Source organism: Panthera pardus, unplaced genomic scaffold (assembly GCF_024362965.1).
Source record: "Panthera pardus isolate Hobbes unplaced genomic scaffold, ASM2436296v1 HiC_scaffold_26, whole genome shotgun sequence".
Lineage (NCBI taxonomy): Eukaryota > Metazoa > Chordata > Mammalia > Carnivora > Felidae > Panthera > Panthera pardus.
The window spans coordinates 9,216,300-9,229,291 of record NW_026526832.1 but is presented as its reverse complement, the minus strand read 5'-3'; the positions used below and the strand labels follow the sequence as shown (position 1 = coordinate 9,229,291).

General features: G+C 36.7%; 1 protein-coding gene across 4 annotated transcripts in view; it reads right to left on the bottom strand.

The window, feature by feature from the left end:
- MAP4K3 (mitogen-activated protein kinase kinase kinase kinase 3) overlaps positions 1–12,992 on the bottom strand; it is a 204,452-nt gene that overhangs the window by 51,682 nt on the left and 139,778 nt on the right. For 3 of the 4 annotated variants that reach the window (XR_008418038.1, XM_019446682.2, XM_053890985.1), the window contains 2 exons: positions 8,938–8,996; positions 7,622–7,684 (listed from right to left, as the gene is read on the bottom strand). Coding sequence is in view for 3 of the 4 variants with exons in the window: in XM_019446682.2 (XP_019302227.1) it covers positions 7,622–7,684; positions 8,938–8,996 (122 nt within the window). In the remaining variant the exon portion in view is untranslated. The remainder of the gene's footprint in view (positions 1–7,621; positions 7,685–8,937; positions 8,997–12,992) is intronic. The other variant, XM_019446692.2, reaches the window with a different exon arrangement.

The window sequence follows — 12,992 nt, the reverse complement described above, 5'->3', positions numbered from 1 at the left end:
TATTGTTGATAGTGCTGCTATAAACATTGGGGTGCATGTGCTCCTTCAGCATTTTTGCAGCCTTTGGATAAATACCTAGTAGTGCAATTGCTGGGTCGTAGAGTAGTTCTATTTTTAATTTTCTGAGGAACCACCACACTGTTTTCCAGAGTGGACACACCAGTTTGCATTCCCACCAACAGAGCAAAGGGGTTCCCCTTTCTCCTTATCATCACCAACATCTGATGTTACCTGAGTTAATTTTAGCCATTCTGACAGGTGTGAGGTGGTATCTTATTGTAGTTTTGATTTGTAGTTCCCTGATGATGAGTGACGTTGAGCACCTTTGCATGTGTCTGCTGGATGTCTGTGTCATCTGGATGTCTTATTTGGAAAAGCGTCAATGCATGTCTTCTGCCCATTTCTTCATTGGATTATTATTTTTTGGTTTATTATTGGTATATCTGGTTTATTATGAATTATTATTCATTGTTTTTTTGGGTGTTGAGATTGATAAATTCTTTATAGATTGTGGAAACTAACCCTTTATCCAATATGTCATTTGCAAATATCTTTTCCCATTCCAAACTCGTCCTATGAAGCCAGCATTACCTTGATTCCAAAACCAAAGACCTCACTAAAAAGGAGAATTACAGGTCAATCTTTCTGATAAACCTAGATGCAAAAATTCTCAACAAGATACTAGCAAATCGAATTCAACAGTACATTAAAAGAATTATTCACCTTGATCAAGTGGGATTTATTCCTGGGTACTGGGCTGGTTCAATATTTGCCAATCAATCACGATATACCACATTAATAAAAGAAAGGGAAGAACCATTATGACCCTCTCAACAGATGCAGAAAAAACATTTAACAAAATACAGCATCCTTTCTTGATTAAAACCCTCAAGAAATTAAGGACAGGGGTGCCTGGTGGCTCAGTTGGTAAAACGTCTGACTTTGGCTCACGTCATGATCTCATTGTGAGTTCAAGTGCCGCGCTGGACTCTGTGCTGACAGCTCAGAGTCTAGAGCCTGCCTCTGATTCTCTCTCTATCAAAAACAAACAAACAAACAAACAAACATTAAAAAAAAAAGACATTAGAGACAGAAGAAACATACCTCAGCATCATAAAAGCCATATATGAAAGACCCACAGTTAATATCATCCTCAATGGGGAAAAATTAAGAGCTTTCCTAAGTTCAGGAACATGACAGGGATGTCCACTCTCACCTGGAAGTCCTAGCCTCAGCAATCAGACAACAAAAAGAAATAAAACACATACAAATTGGCAAGGAAGAAGTCAGACTTTCACTCTTCGCGGATGATATGATACTCTGTGGAAAACATGAAAGACTCCACCAAAAAATTGCTAGAATGGATACATGAATTTAGCAAAGTCACAGGATATAAAATCAACATACAGAAATTGGTTGCAGTGGGGTGCCTGGGTGGCTCAGTCGATTAAGCCTCTGACTCTTGATTTCAGCTTAGGTCATGATCTCACAGTTCGTGGTATCAAGCCCCACGTCCGGCTCTGTGCTGACAGTGCTGAGCCTGCTTGGATTCTCTTTCTCTCTCTCTTTCTCCTGCTTACACTCTCTCTCCCTCTCTAAAAATAAACTTAAAAAAAAATCGGTTGCATTTCTATACACCAATTATGAAGGAGCAGAAAGAGAAATCAAGGAATTGACCCCATTTATAACTGCACCAATAACTGTAAGATACCTAGGAAGAAACCTGATCAGAGAGAAAAGATCTGTATGCTGAGAACTACAGAGAGCTTATCAAAGAAACTGAAGAAGACACAAATAAATGGATAAACATTCCATGCTCATGGACTGGAAGAACAAATATTGTTAAAATGTCGATACTACCCAAAGCAATCTACACATTGAATGCAATCCCTATCAAAATAACACTAGCATCCTTTGCAGAGCTAGAACAATTCCAAAATTTGTATGGAATCAGAAAAGACCCCAAATAGCTGAATTAATGTTGAAAAAGAAAACCAAAGCTGGAGGCATCACGATTATTCCAGACTTTAAACTGCATTACAAAGCTGCAATCATCAGGACAGTATGGTACTGGTGCAAAAAACAGATACAAAGATCAATGGAACAGAATAGAGATCCCAGAAATGGACCCACAAATGTATGGCCAACTAATCTTCGACAAAGCAGGAAAGAATATCCAATGGTAAAAAGACAGTCTCTTCAGTAAATGGTGCTGGGAAAACTGGACAGCAGAAGAATAAGACTGGACCACTTTCTTACACCATACACAGAAATAAATTCAAAATGGATGAAAGACCTAAATGTAAGCCAGGAAACCATCAAAATACTACGGGAGAAAACAGGGAGCAACTTCTTTGACCTCAGCCACTGCAACTCCTTACTAGAGATATGCCTCTGGAGACAAGGGAAACAAAAGCAAAAACGAACTACTGGGACCTCCTAAAGATAAAAAGTTTTTTTTTTTTTTTAAACTAAAGTACAATCGACACCTATTACATTAGTTGTAGGCATACAAATAGTGATCTAGACCTCTCTATTCATTGTGCTGTGCTCACCACACTACCATCTATCATCAGACCACATTCTTACAATACCACAGACTATATTCCTTATGTTGTACCTTTTATCCCTGTGACTAATTCATTCGGTAACTGGAAGCCTGTACCTCCCACTCCTCTTCATCCATTCTGCCCATCTCCTCTCCCCTCCCCTCTGGCAACTACCAGCTTGTTCTCTTTATTTATGGGCCTGCTCCTGGGTTTTTTGTTTGATTGTTTGTTTTGGCTTATCTGTTCATTTGCTTTTTGTTTTTTAGATTCCACATATAAGTGAAATCATAGGGTATTTGTCTTTCTCTGACTTATTTCACTTAGCATACCTTCTAGGTCCATCCATGTTGTTGCAAATGGAAAGATCTTATTTTTTGTTATTGCTGAGTAATTAATATTCCATTGTATATATATACCACATCTTCATCCATTCATTTATCTACACTTAAGTTTCAACATCCTGGCTACTATAAATAATGCTGCAATAAACAGAGGGGTGGGCGTGTATCTTTTTGAATTAGTGTTTTCATTTTCTTTGGGTAAATACCCAGTAATGTGATTACTGGATAATATGGTATCTCTATTTTTTCATTTTTTTAGAAACCTCCACACTGTTTTCCATAGTGGCTACGCTAATTTGCATTCCCACTAAGTGCATAAGGGTTCCTTTTTTATCCATATCCTTGCCAACACTTACTATTTCTTGACTTTTTGATTTTAGCCATTCTGACAGGTGTAAGGTGATAACTCATTGTGGTTTTGACTTGCATTTGCTTGATGATTAGTGCTGTTGGCCATCTTTTCATCGGTTTGTTGGCCAAAATGTCTATTCAGGTCCTCTGCTCATTTTTTAACTGGGTTGTATTTTTGGTGTTGAGTAGTGTAAGTTTTTTCAAGATATTTTGGATATTAACCTCTTACTGGATATATCATCTGCAAATACCTTCTCTCATTCAATAGGTTACCTTTTCATTTTGCTGATGGTTTCCTTTGCTGTTCAAAAGCTTATTTTGGTATTGTCCCAATAATTTATTTATGCTTTTGTTTCCCTTGCCTTAGAAGACATACCTAGAAAAATGTTGCTAAGGCAACAAAAGAGATTACTGCCTATGCTTTCTTCTAGAAGCAAAACTCTTACTATTTAATTACTGCATTATGGTGAAGTTTTTAAATTTAAGCGTCTTCTCAAAATTTGCACATCTTTATTACTAACAATCCTAGAAATCAAGCTCTGTTCTAATTTTTAAGAAATCATTGTAATGTAATAACGAAAACTGAGATGTAATATTCTCAATTCATTTCTAAAATCATAAAATGAATACATTTAGCACTGAAATCACTGATGATATGGGACTTTTAAGCAACAAGTCTTTAAAAGGGTAAATCTGGGTCCCAAAAGATTTAGAGCTGCCATCTTGGTGCTAAGATGATGGCCAGACATTTTGTGTGCAACAGGTTTCTTTCTAGTGGCCAGCAACAAGTATTTGGAACAGCTGGAAATCTTGCTGACAGTGCCAAAGTTTCAGGACTGATGAAATCAGGGGATTGAAACAGCTATGGACACTTCACACCCATTGGGATGGCTATTATCACACACACACACACACACACACACACACACACACACACACACACACACAGAAAATAAGAAGCATTGAAGAGAATGTGGAAAAACTGGAAGCCCATGTGAACTGCTGGGGGGAATGTAAAATGACACAGCTGCTATGGAAAATGGTACGGCATTTCCCTCAAAAATTAAATGTAGAATTACTATATGATGTAGCAATTCCCTTTCATGTTCTATGCCCCAAAGAACTTCAAGTAGAAACTTGAAAGATGTTTGTACACCATGTTCACAGCAACGTTACTGACAATAGTCCAAAGGTGGAAGCAATGCAACTGTCCCATTGATAGATGAATGAACAAACAAAATGTGGTACACACGTGTACACACACACACACACACACACACACATACACAGGAATATTATTCGACCTTAAAAAGGGAATTCTGACCCATGCAGCAACATGAATCTTAAACACATTGTGACATTATGCTAAGTGAAGTGAGCCAGTCAAAAAAGGACAACTATTGTATGATTCCACATCTGTGAGGTACTTCAAAGAGTCAAAAAATAGAATGGTGGTTGCCAGGCGCTGCAAGGAAGGGGGAATGGGAGTTACTGTTTAATAGGTAAGGAGTTGCAGTTTGGAAAGACGAAAAAGTTCTGCAGATGGATAGCGGTGATAGTTGCAGAATATGAGTGAACCTAATGCCACTGAACTGCACACTTAAAAAATCTCACAATGGTAAATTTTATGTTATGTATATTTTACCACAATAAAAGAATAATGGTGCACCTGGGTGGCTCAGGCAGTTGAGCATCCAACTCTTGATTTTGGTTCAGGTCATGATCCCAGGGTTGCCAAGATTGAGGCCCTGCTCAGGATTCTCCCTCTCTCCCTCTGCCCCTCCCTGCTTGTGCACATGCACATGCTCTCTAAAAAAAAAAAAAAAAAAAAATTAAAGAAAAAGTAACAATAACTATGGGGGCACCTGGGTGGCACCCAACTCTTGATTTCGGCTCAGGTCATGATCTCACAGTTCATGAGATCAAGCCCCGCATCAGTACTGCTGTCAGTACAGAGCCTGGCTTGGGATTCTCTCTCTCCCTCTCTCTGCCCCTTCCCCGCTGGTGCACGTGCACACACGCGCTCTCTCTCAAAATAAACAAACATTAAAAACAAACAGTAAAACAGGTACATTCTTTTCAAAAATAATTATAACCATGGAACATATATACATGATTAAAAAGAGAGACCATGAGCGTGAGCTCAGTATTTGGGGTAGATGCAACAGGCAGTGGTTTAGGTTTCATTTCCTGAACCAGCTGCCTTGATCAAACCCCTGGTGGGCTATTATTTAGCTGAGGAGTAAGACCAATTTCAGCTTCTTTGCACCTTAAGTTCCCTCATTTCTAATACAAAGATTTTAATACATTTGAAGCATTTAGAATGTCTGGTGTATAAAAACTTGTAGATGAATGTTAGTTTTTACCATCATCAGAGGTGAACTTTTAAAGTTTGATTTTATAAATTGTAGGGTCTGACAAATATTTTGTTCATCCTTTTCTGCCAGAACTATGTAATTAGTTAACTGTCCCTAAAGCCCTCTGTCACAAGACAGCCTGTCAGCTGCTCCCTCTGTCAGAAACTCCTGATTATTTGGGGGTAGGACAGTTCTAGGGAACAGAGCCATAATTTATTCATGTTACTAGGCTAGTTCTAGAAACCCAGAGAACAGAAGAGAATAACTGTAATTTTAAAGACCATGTTTCTGGGTTTGTTGCTGTTGTCTTTTCTAGAGAATATTAATGATGGTCAGTTTAAGCTTATTTTGTGATCTTTTATTTCCACAACAAATTTCACTAATTGTCACTCTAGCCTATGTATGTGTAATTCTGAAAAAAATCTTCAATCCAGAAGCCGCTGATAGTGTTTTCTTCAGACATTTCATCTCACTTGCCCCTGTGGACAGTTAACTCTCAATCCTGACACTTTCTGGTCCTCTCTGGACCATCGGATGCATCCTTCTTTCTTTCGTCACAGTCCAAGTATTGATATTGACTCTTCCAGCTTTCCAACTGCTTCTTTCTCCCCCATGTTGGTTCTACCTTTAACTGCAAAACACAGGCATCACCCACCGTGGTAACCAGTTTTCTGCACTCCTTCCTTCTTGGGACCTAACTAGGGAACAAATGCAATCATGGTTTCATCTATCACTTCTTCTTTGATGACTTCAATCCTCCTCTTCTGAGCCAATACCATGATTCAAGGAGTAGTATGCCAATTTCATAATTTCAGCTCTTTATCTGCCATCTCTCAAAACTGGCATCTGTGCCGATGACTGTTCCCACATCAATTCCCATGAAACATTGGAGGCATCTGTCCATTCACTTCCTGAAGACTCTATAAGGGTTCCTACACTACAGTGAAATCAGTTTTAGTCCCTTCCTGAAGCCAGATAAGCCACATTAACCCCAAAGCTTTTCTCCTCTGATTTCCATACACTTATTACATAAATATCAGCCTCTCCTCAACAGTCAACACCTGCTGGCAATCCACTGTATATTTTGTTGCACAGCTGAAAGTTTGTATGTCCAAGTAATTTCTGCCCATTAAGAGAGCAACTTCCTCAAAAGAGAAATTATGCTCAACATTTTATGTTCTACAAATGTTATACGGTATAGATTAAAGAATTTATATAAAGAATCATTTAAACTAACCAGAATTGAAAGAAGTACGTTATTAAGGCAGAGAGAAAGGAAAAAGAAAGAAAATTCCAATGAAAAGGCAGAAAAATAGAATCTAAGGATAAATATGGAGGCAACTTCGGGTCCCGGCTACCTACTGAAGTAGAAAAAAACTATTCAATAGCAACTATTAAAGTTACTATTTATTTAATATTTACCAGGGTTAGTTTCCCTCTTTTCTTACCTAATGGTAAAACAGCCTTAATACTTATAACTTCAGAGAGGCTTTAAAATCCAAATTTTGGCCTGAGAAAATGAGATATTACCTAATGCTAAAAAGTTAAAATTTCATCTGAGACAGATTTCATTGTTAACTAGGGGTAAGTTATTTTTTGAAACTATTTCCATATATGTTATATATGCAATATATAAAAATAGTTGTATATATATGAACGGATATGTAATACATATATGGATGGTTTCTAGCTCACTAAAATAAGTCACATTATTAAAATGACATTTTTATAGGGAAATGTAATTTCTAAAAAAACCCATTTGAGTGAGAAAATTAAATACTTTCCATAAAAAGGGAAAATAGATTTTAGTTTTTATTACATTATAATACACTTGAGTAAATACATCTGACTTGTTTTGGAAAAAAATGCTATAATCAATATATAGAACCTTGCTAAATGGCAGGAACTTATAAAATGATGTTTAAACTGGTTCATTAAAATTGAACAAAATATTTGATCAAAAAAATCAAAAACAATTAAGACTAAACAATGCTGACAAAGAAAATCAGAAGATGAGAAATACCAGATTAGATCTTGCAGTGTAGTATATTTCTTCTGAACTGTCCAAAAAACCATCACTGTCGGGCTGTTTAGCAGAGACCAAGAAACCCAAGTTATTTACACTTAAACTAAAAGCCACAAATTCACAAAGGGAAACTGTCACAAATGAGATTAGTCCTGCTAATAATTTTATTAAGGCAAATGCCAAGTCAAATAATCTTAAGAAGCTTGTAAAATAGCAATATTGCAACAACTTTGCTTTGTAATACAGTTTTATTAAACTAGTATATAATTTAAATACATGCAATGCCAACTTCAAAAGAGAAACAGGAAACAAACTCAAACTGCCTTAACAAAGTAACTATTAGCATTTATAAACATCATTACTACTTTTGTTCTTAACCTTCTACATCCTCTACATAAATGTTAGGTTTAAATGTTATAATCATTTTAAGAATTTTTAACATTCCTTTCCTCCATGCTGGTATACTGAATTAGAATAACTCCACTTTGTATACCTTTAGTCAAGTGGGTTCACAAAAGCATTAAGTTTAAGAAAGTTTCCATTTCAATCTTTACTACTTATTAATAGTTACTTTCTTCTCAGTATTGAACAGAAAAAAAAAACATATAATCTGGAGCTCTAGGAAACTAATTTCATTAGGATTGATTTTGTTTTTTAAGTCTCATTTTTTAAATTCTTCCATAGGATAGTAACATTTCAAATATTTGCAAAACATGTTGTTTCTAAGACTGAATCTAAAAATATATTATCACATATCTAGGAAGGTGTTTATAAAAAATTAACAAAAAACAGTAATGAAAAGAACATTCATAGAGTTAGCAAGCCTTAAACGAATGACAGACTTGATCTATTATGTATGCCTGGTCTCTCCTGAGTTTTAGTCCCAATAGATTTGACTCTACCCTCATGTTTAGAAAACTGGCTTACACTCTTAAAAGGCTGCCCATAAATTCAGTGAGATGTTTTTATTGGTCCAACATTTTAATTTAAAATGGTGGCATTTATCCTAACAAATGCGTACACAAAAAGCCCCTCGAAAACTGGAAAACAAAAATAAAAAAAAAAATTAACAGGTCAGCATTAAAAACATTTAACAGGAGAATGGTAAAACTAGTACATTTCTCCTAACATTAAGAATATTCGATCTCAGCAACACAGATTTATTTTTTGTAATTTTAGAATTACTTACCTTTTTATTTCCCCAAATGCTTTTGAAAATATCAAGAACTAGACTTTTTAGTCATTACCAATATCACAAAGACTAATTAAAAGATTTATTTTTAGTGTTAACATTCCAAGACTACACTACTTACAAGTTCATGATGTGGTTCTGTCTCCTTCCTTAAGGGTGGATCAAATTTTACTTGGCCAACTAAAGAAGAAAAGAAGTAAAGCCATGATCTCTTTCTGTATTCTTAAAGACGTAATAATTTTAGAAGTTACTCTATGGCAATACATTTAATTTTACCATGTACCATTTAGGGATCAAAACCCAATGTTTTAAATTAAGAATCTGTTGGCTGGAAAAAGTCCAAGAAAGTCTAGGTAGGCTATTTAAAGCTAAATCTGTTAGTCCTAGGCCTCTTCCATAGTAAAAAATTAAATTAAATTAAATTAAAAAATGATTAGCAGGATTCTGTGTATGTTACAGTCAGGATCTAACCTACTTCACTGTGACCCAGCATTCACTAGAGAGCATCTAACTCAGGATTTAGGTGGGCAGACAGCAACTGAGGCAGACTACTTTTGGAAGCCAGCCTTCAAGTTGGCCTCTAATGATTCCTGCCTCCTAGTGTTCATCAATTTGTGTAGTCCCTTCCCACATCACCAGCGTTGGTCTTTGTGATCAAATGAATATGGCAGAGTGATGGTGTATCACTTCCAAGGTAAGGCTTCTATCTTGGGCTCTCTTTTGGACTACTTGCTCTGAAGTCATGTTGTGAACAGCCCTAAGGAGAGTCAAGTGGCAAGTAACTGAAGCCTCAGTTAATAGTTACGCAACCACAGAAGCATATCCTCCAGCCCAGCCAAGCCTTGAAATGACTTTAGCCCCAGCTGATATAACTTCATAACAGATGTGAGCCAGAACCACCCAGCAAAGTTGTCCTGGATTCCTGAGCCTCAGAATATGTATGAGAATAAATGTTCATTATTTTAAGCTACTCAATTTTGGGGAAATTTATTATACAACAATAAATAGTACATCACTGTAGCTCAGGTATAAACTACCTAGAGCATATATAAACTGTGCTACTTTCACCTTCTTCCTTGCTATTACAATATACTGAATGTTTCATTATCTTTACCTCTAATTTCCATATCTCACTATCATTATCTGCTTTTATCACCAGGGTAAAGCATTCAAAACCACTGAAATAAAAGCAGAGGCACAAACAAAACATTAAAAACAAGAAACACAATCAAAAATATATCACAGTTCAACTAGTAAGAGCTTCAGCCAAAACAGTCATTCTCAATCAAGGTCAGGAAATGAGTGAAATTTTAAAGTATAATCATTTTTATAATTGTTTTTATTTTAGCTTAGTACGTATGATTTATTGTGAATGTTAATACCAGTTAAAAGAAACCATGAGATTTGAATATTTATCAATAGAAGGGATAAGTGAAAAAGGCTGGGAAACACAGCCCTGTAAGACCTCCAGTTGTATAAGTATGTACATAGTTTACAGCTGTTATGGACCAGATATCAAATTCTGGCCCCTAGAGATGAGTAGGTTCTTCAGTAATGGGTTCCTCACCCCTGTCCACACATGATCACACATCAAAGATCATAAAATAACTCTTAGGTAAGGTATTAAAATATTTTAGTATCTGCCTACCTTACCTTGATACAGGCCTATTGAACAGCTCTCACCTGTATTTGTCATCAAACAGCAAAGTTAAATCTGTGTAATAAATTTACACGAGGACAGTTTGTGCATCTATCTGTCTTGTGTTACTGTCACATGTGAACATACCTGCTTCCCCCCGCCAGAATAATCTGTATATTCTGTGTATATATATAATCTGTATAATCACTGAGTGCTGGGGAGCAGAGATGTTGTCTTAGACTAACTTTCCTAACAAGGACAAAATCTTAACTGTAGCAGGGCTCCTATACTCCTGTCCTCTGTGGGCAAAGTACTACTCTGTAGTCTGTGGGAATGCATTGCTAGAAGGGGGGGGGGGGGGGGGGGAACGGCGCAGCACAGTCCCTCTGGAGATTTATTCTTCATGCCTGTTCTCTTCAAACTCCCTCAAGTGATGTCAAGCTTCTGCCACAGAATCTTCCAGCTACTGTTCAAATAATTATTGGTCAACCATCCTAGGCTGCAGTGCTATTTATGATGTTCTTCATAATGTGAGAAAATCCTACTTATCTGTAACTAGCTGTCGATTGGTCTTGATCTGTTTCCTCTACCATCTCCTTGAACATATGTCAAGCCAGACACTGTAAATTTCTATTTTAATATCCAGATGAAAACTCCCTTTTAGTTTGAGACAGCTCCACTCCAACATTCCCACTTGCAGACCCTACACTAGCAATTATGGATCAAAACTAACCCTATTAAGGCAGACAGGAAGAGCCCTGGAATTATTTCCTAAAGCGAGTCTTTGCTTATTGTATTTAATGATATGAAGGCAGAGAGGATTCCTAAAAGGGAAAGAATAACACCCTTTCTGCACAGGAGTCAGTTTTTGTATATATGTTGCTTAAACACCATCTGGTTTCATAAAGAGAAAACCTTCGCTGCATGGAGAGACACCATGTAAATGTAAACATAAAACATTATCAGGAGGAACAACTGTATACAATTTTTAGAATAATTTTTCCAAAGCTTGTCTTTATAGACAACAGCATTAACTATTCTATATTCTATCATATCTCACATAAAGTCATAAAACATTCTAAGAAAGCAGATATTAGAACACTGTGAAAGATTTAAAAGCCTCAAATACCAAACTCACAAATTAACAAAGTGGTGGTTTTAATTCTGTTGCTACCTCAATGAGGGATATGACACCTCTTTTACTGGCAAATGGGGGAGAAGGGACCTGCTCCCACCAAAAGGAGGGCACAGGAGAATCTCAGAAAAACTGGGGTATAGGCATCTAGTTTTAAACAGCATACACATGCATATGCAGTTACAAGCTGAGAGTCACAAATATAAATTTGTAAAGAATGATTCAGTAAGAACTGCACTTTGCAATAAAGAGTCTCATAATGTAATTTTTTAAAAGAACTGGATAACAAGATAAAAGTACCTTAAATGAGATTTTCAACAGTACTGAATATATAAAGTTTTCTAAATGAACTACAAAGACATCTCTGATCTCACCATCCGTATTATCAAAGAAAGGACAAAGACATCTTGTTAAGTATTTTTTTTAATTAAAAAAAAAAAAGGAAATTTTGCTCATATACTAAGGTTGTCATTTTCAGAAAAATACTTTTGGAGGGAAATCAGCAAGTTTAAACCATCTGGCTTCAGATGGAGCCTAAAGGTCACACAGGCAATTGCTGGCAAACAGATTACCAAATCCCAGTCCTGGGCTTTTTGTACAATGCACGGTACTTTCTTTCAAGAGTTTCCTCCTTTTTTTTTTTTTTTTTTTTTTAACGTTTATTTATTTTTGAGACAGAGAGAGACAGAGCATGAATAGGGGAGGGGCAGAGAGAGAGGGAGACACAGAATCGGAAACAGGCTCCAGGCTCTGAGCTGTCAGCACAGAGCCCGACGCGGGGCTCGAACTCACAGACTGTGAGATAGTGACCTGAGCCGAAGTCGGACGCTTAACCGACTGAGCCACCCAGGCGCCCCAAGAGTGTCCTCCTTTTTAAGAGTACTTCCAAGTAGCACCAGCACAAAGCTTTTCTAAGAACTTAATATACAGTGTATGGTCCAGCCAAAGTTTCAAAGGAAGTTTACAAAGGACTTGCAGTGCAAAAGCCACACAAGTGTGATGAGGCGGTTTCTGAAACGGAGCAGTGTTTGTGAAAGACCACTGGGCTGGAGGCTGAGGGATCCAGGGCTTGCTGTTAACCTGGAGTCTCCCTCCATCCCACAGGCAAATCTCTTCATCTCTGCATTTCTTTTGTTTTTTTCCTACTAAATGGTGTCTGCCACTACTTATTTATTAGCTTTTCAGACAAAGAGGTGGATTCATCTTGAAGTATGAAATGTATTATTATAATTAGCATTACTAATCTAGCCAAAAATTGGGAACAGCTTCTTTTCAGTAGTTATCTTTAAGTTACCACATAATTTCACTAAAGCCATTTTGGATTTTAGGTCCTTCAGGATAAATCTTTAATTCACAGAAAACTGTTATCACAGTGCCCGATTGCACTAAATTAGTATTCTAA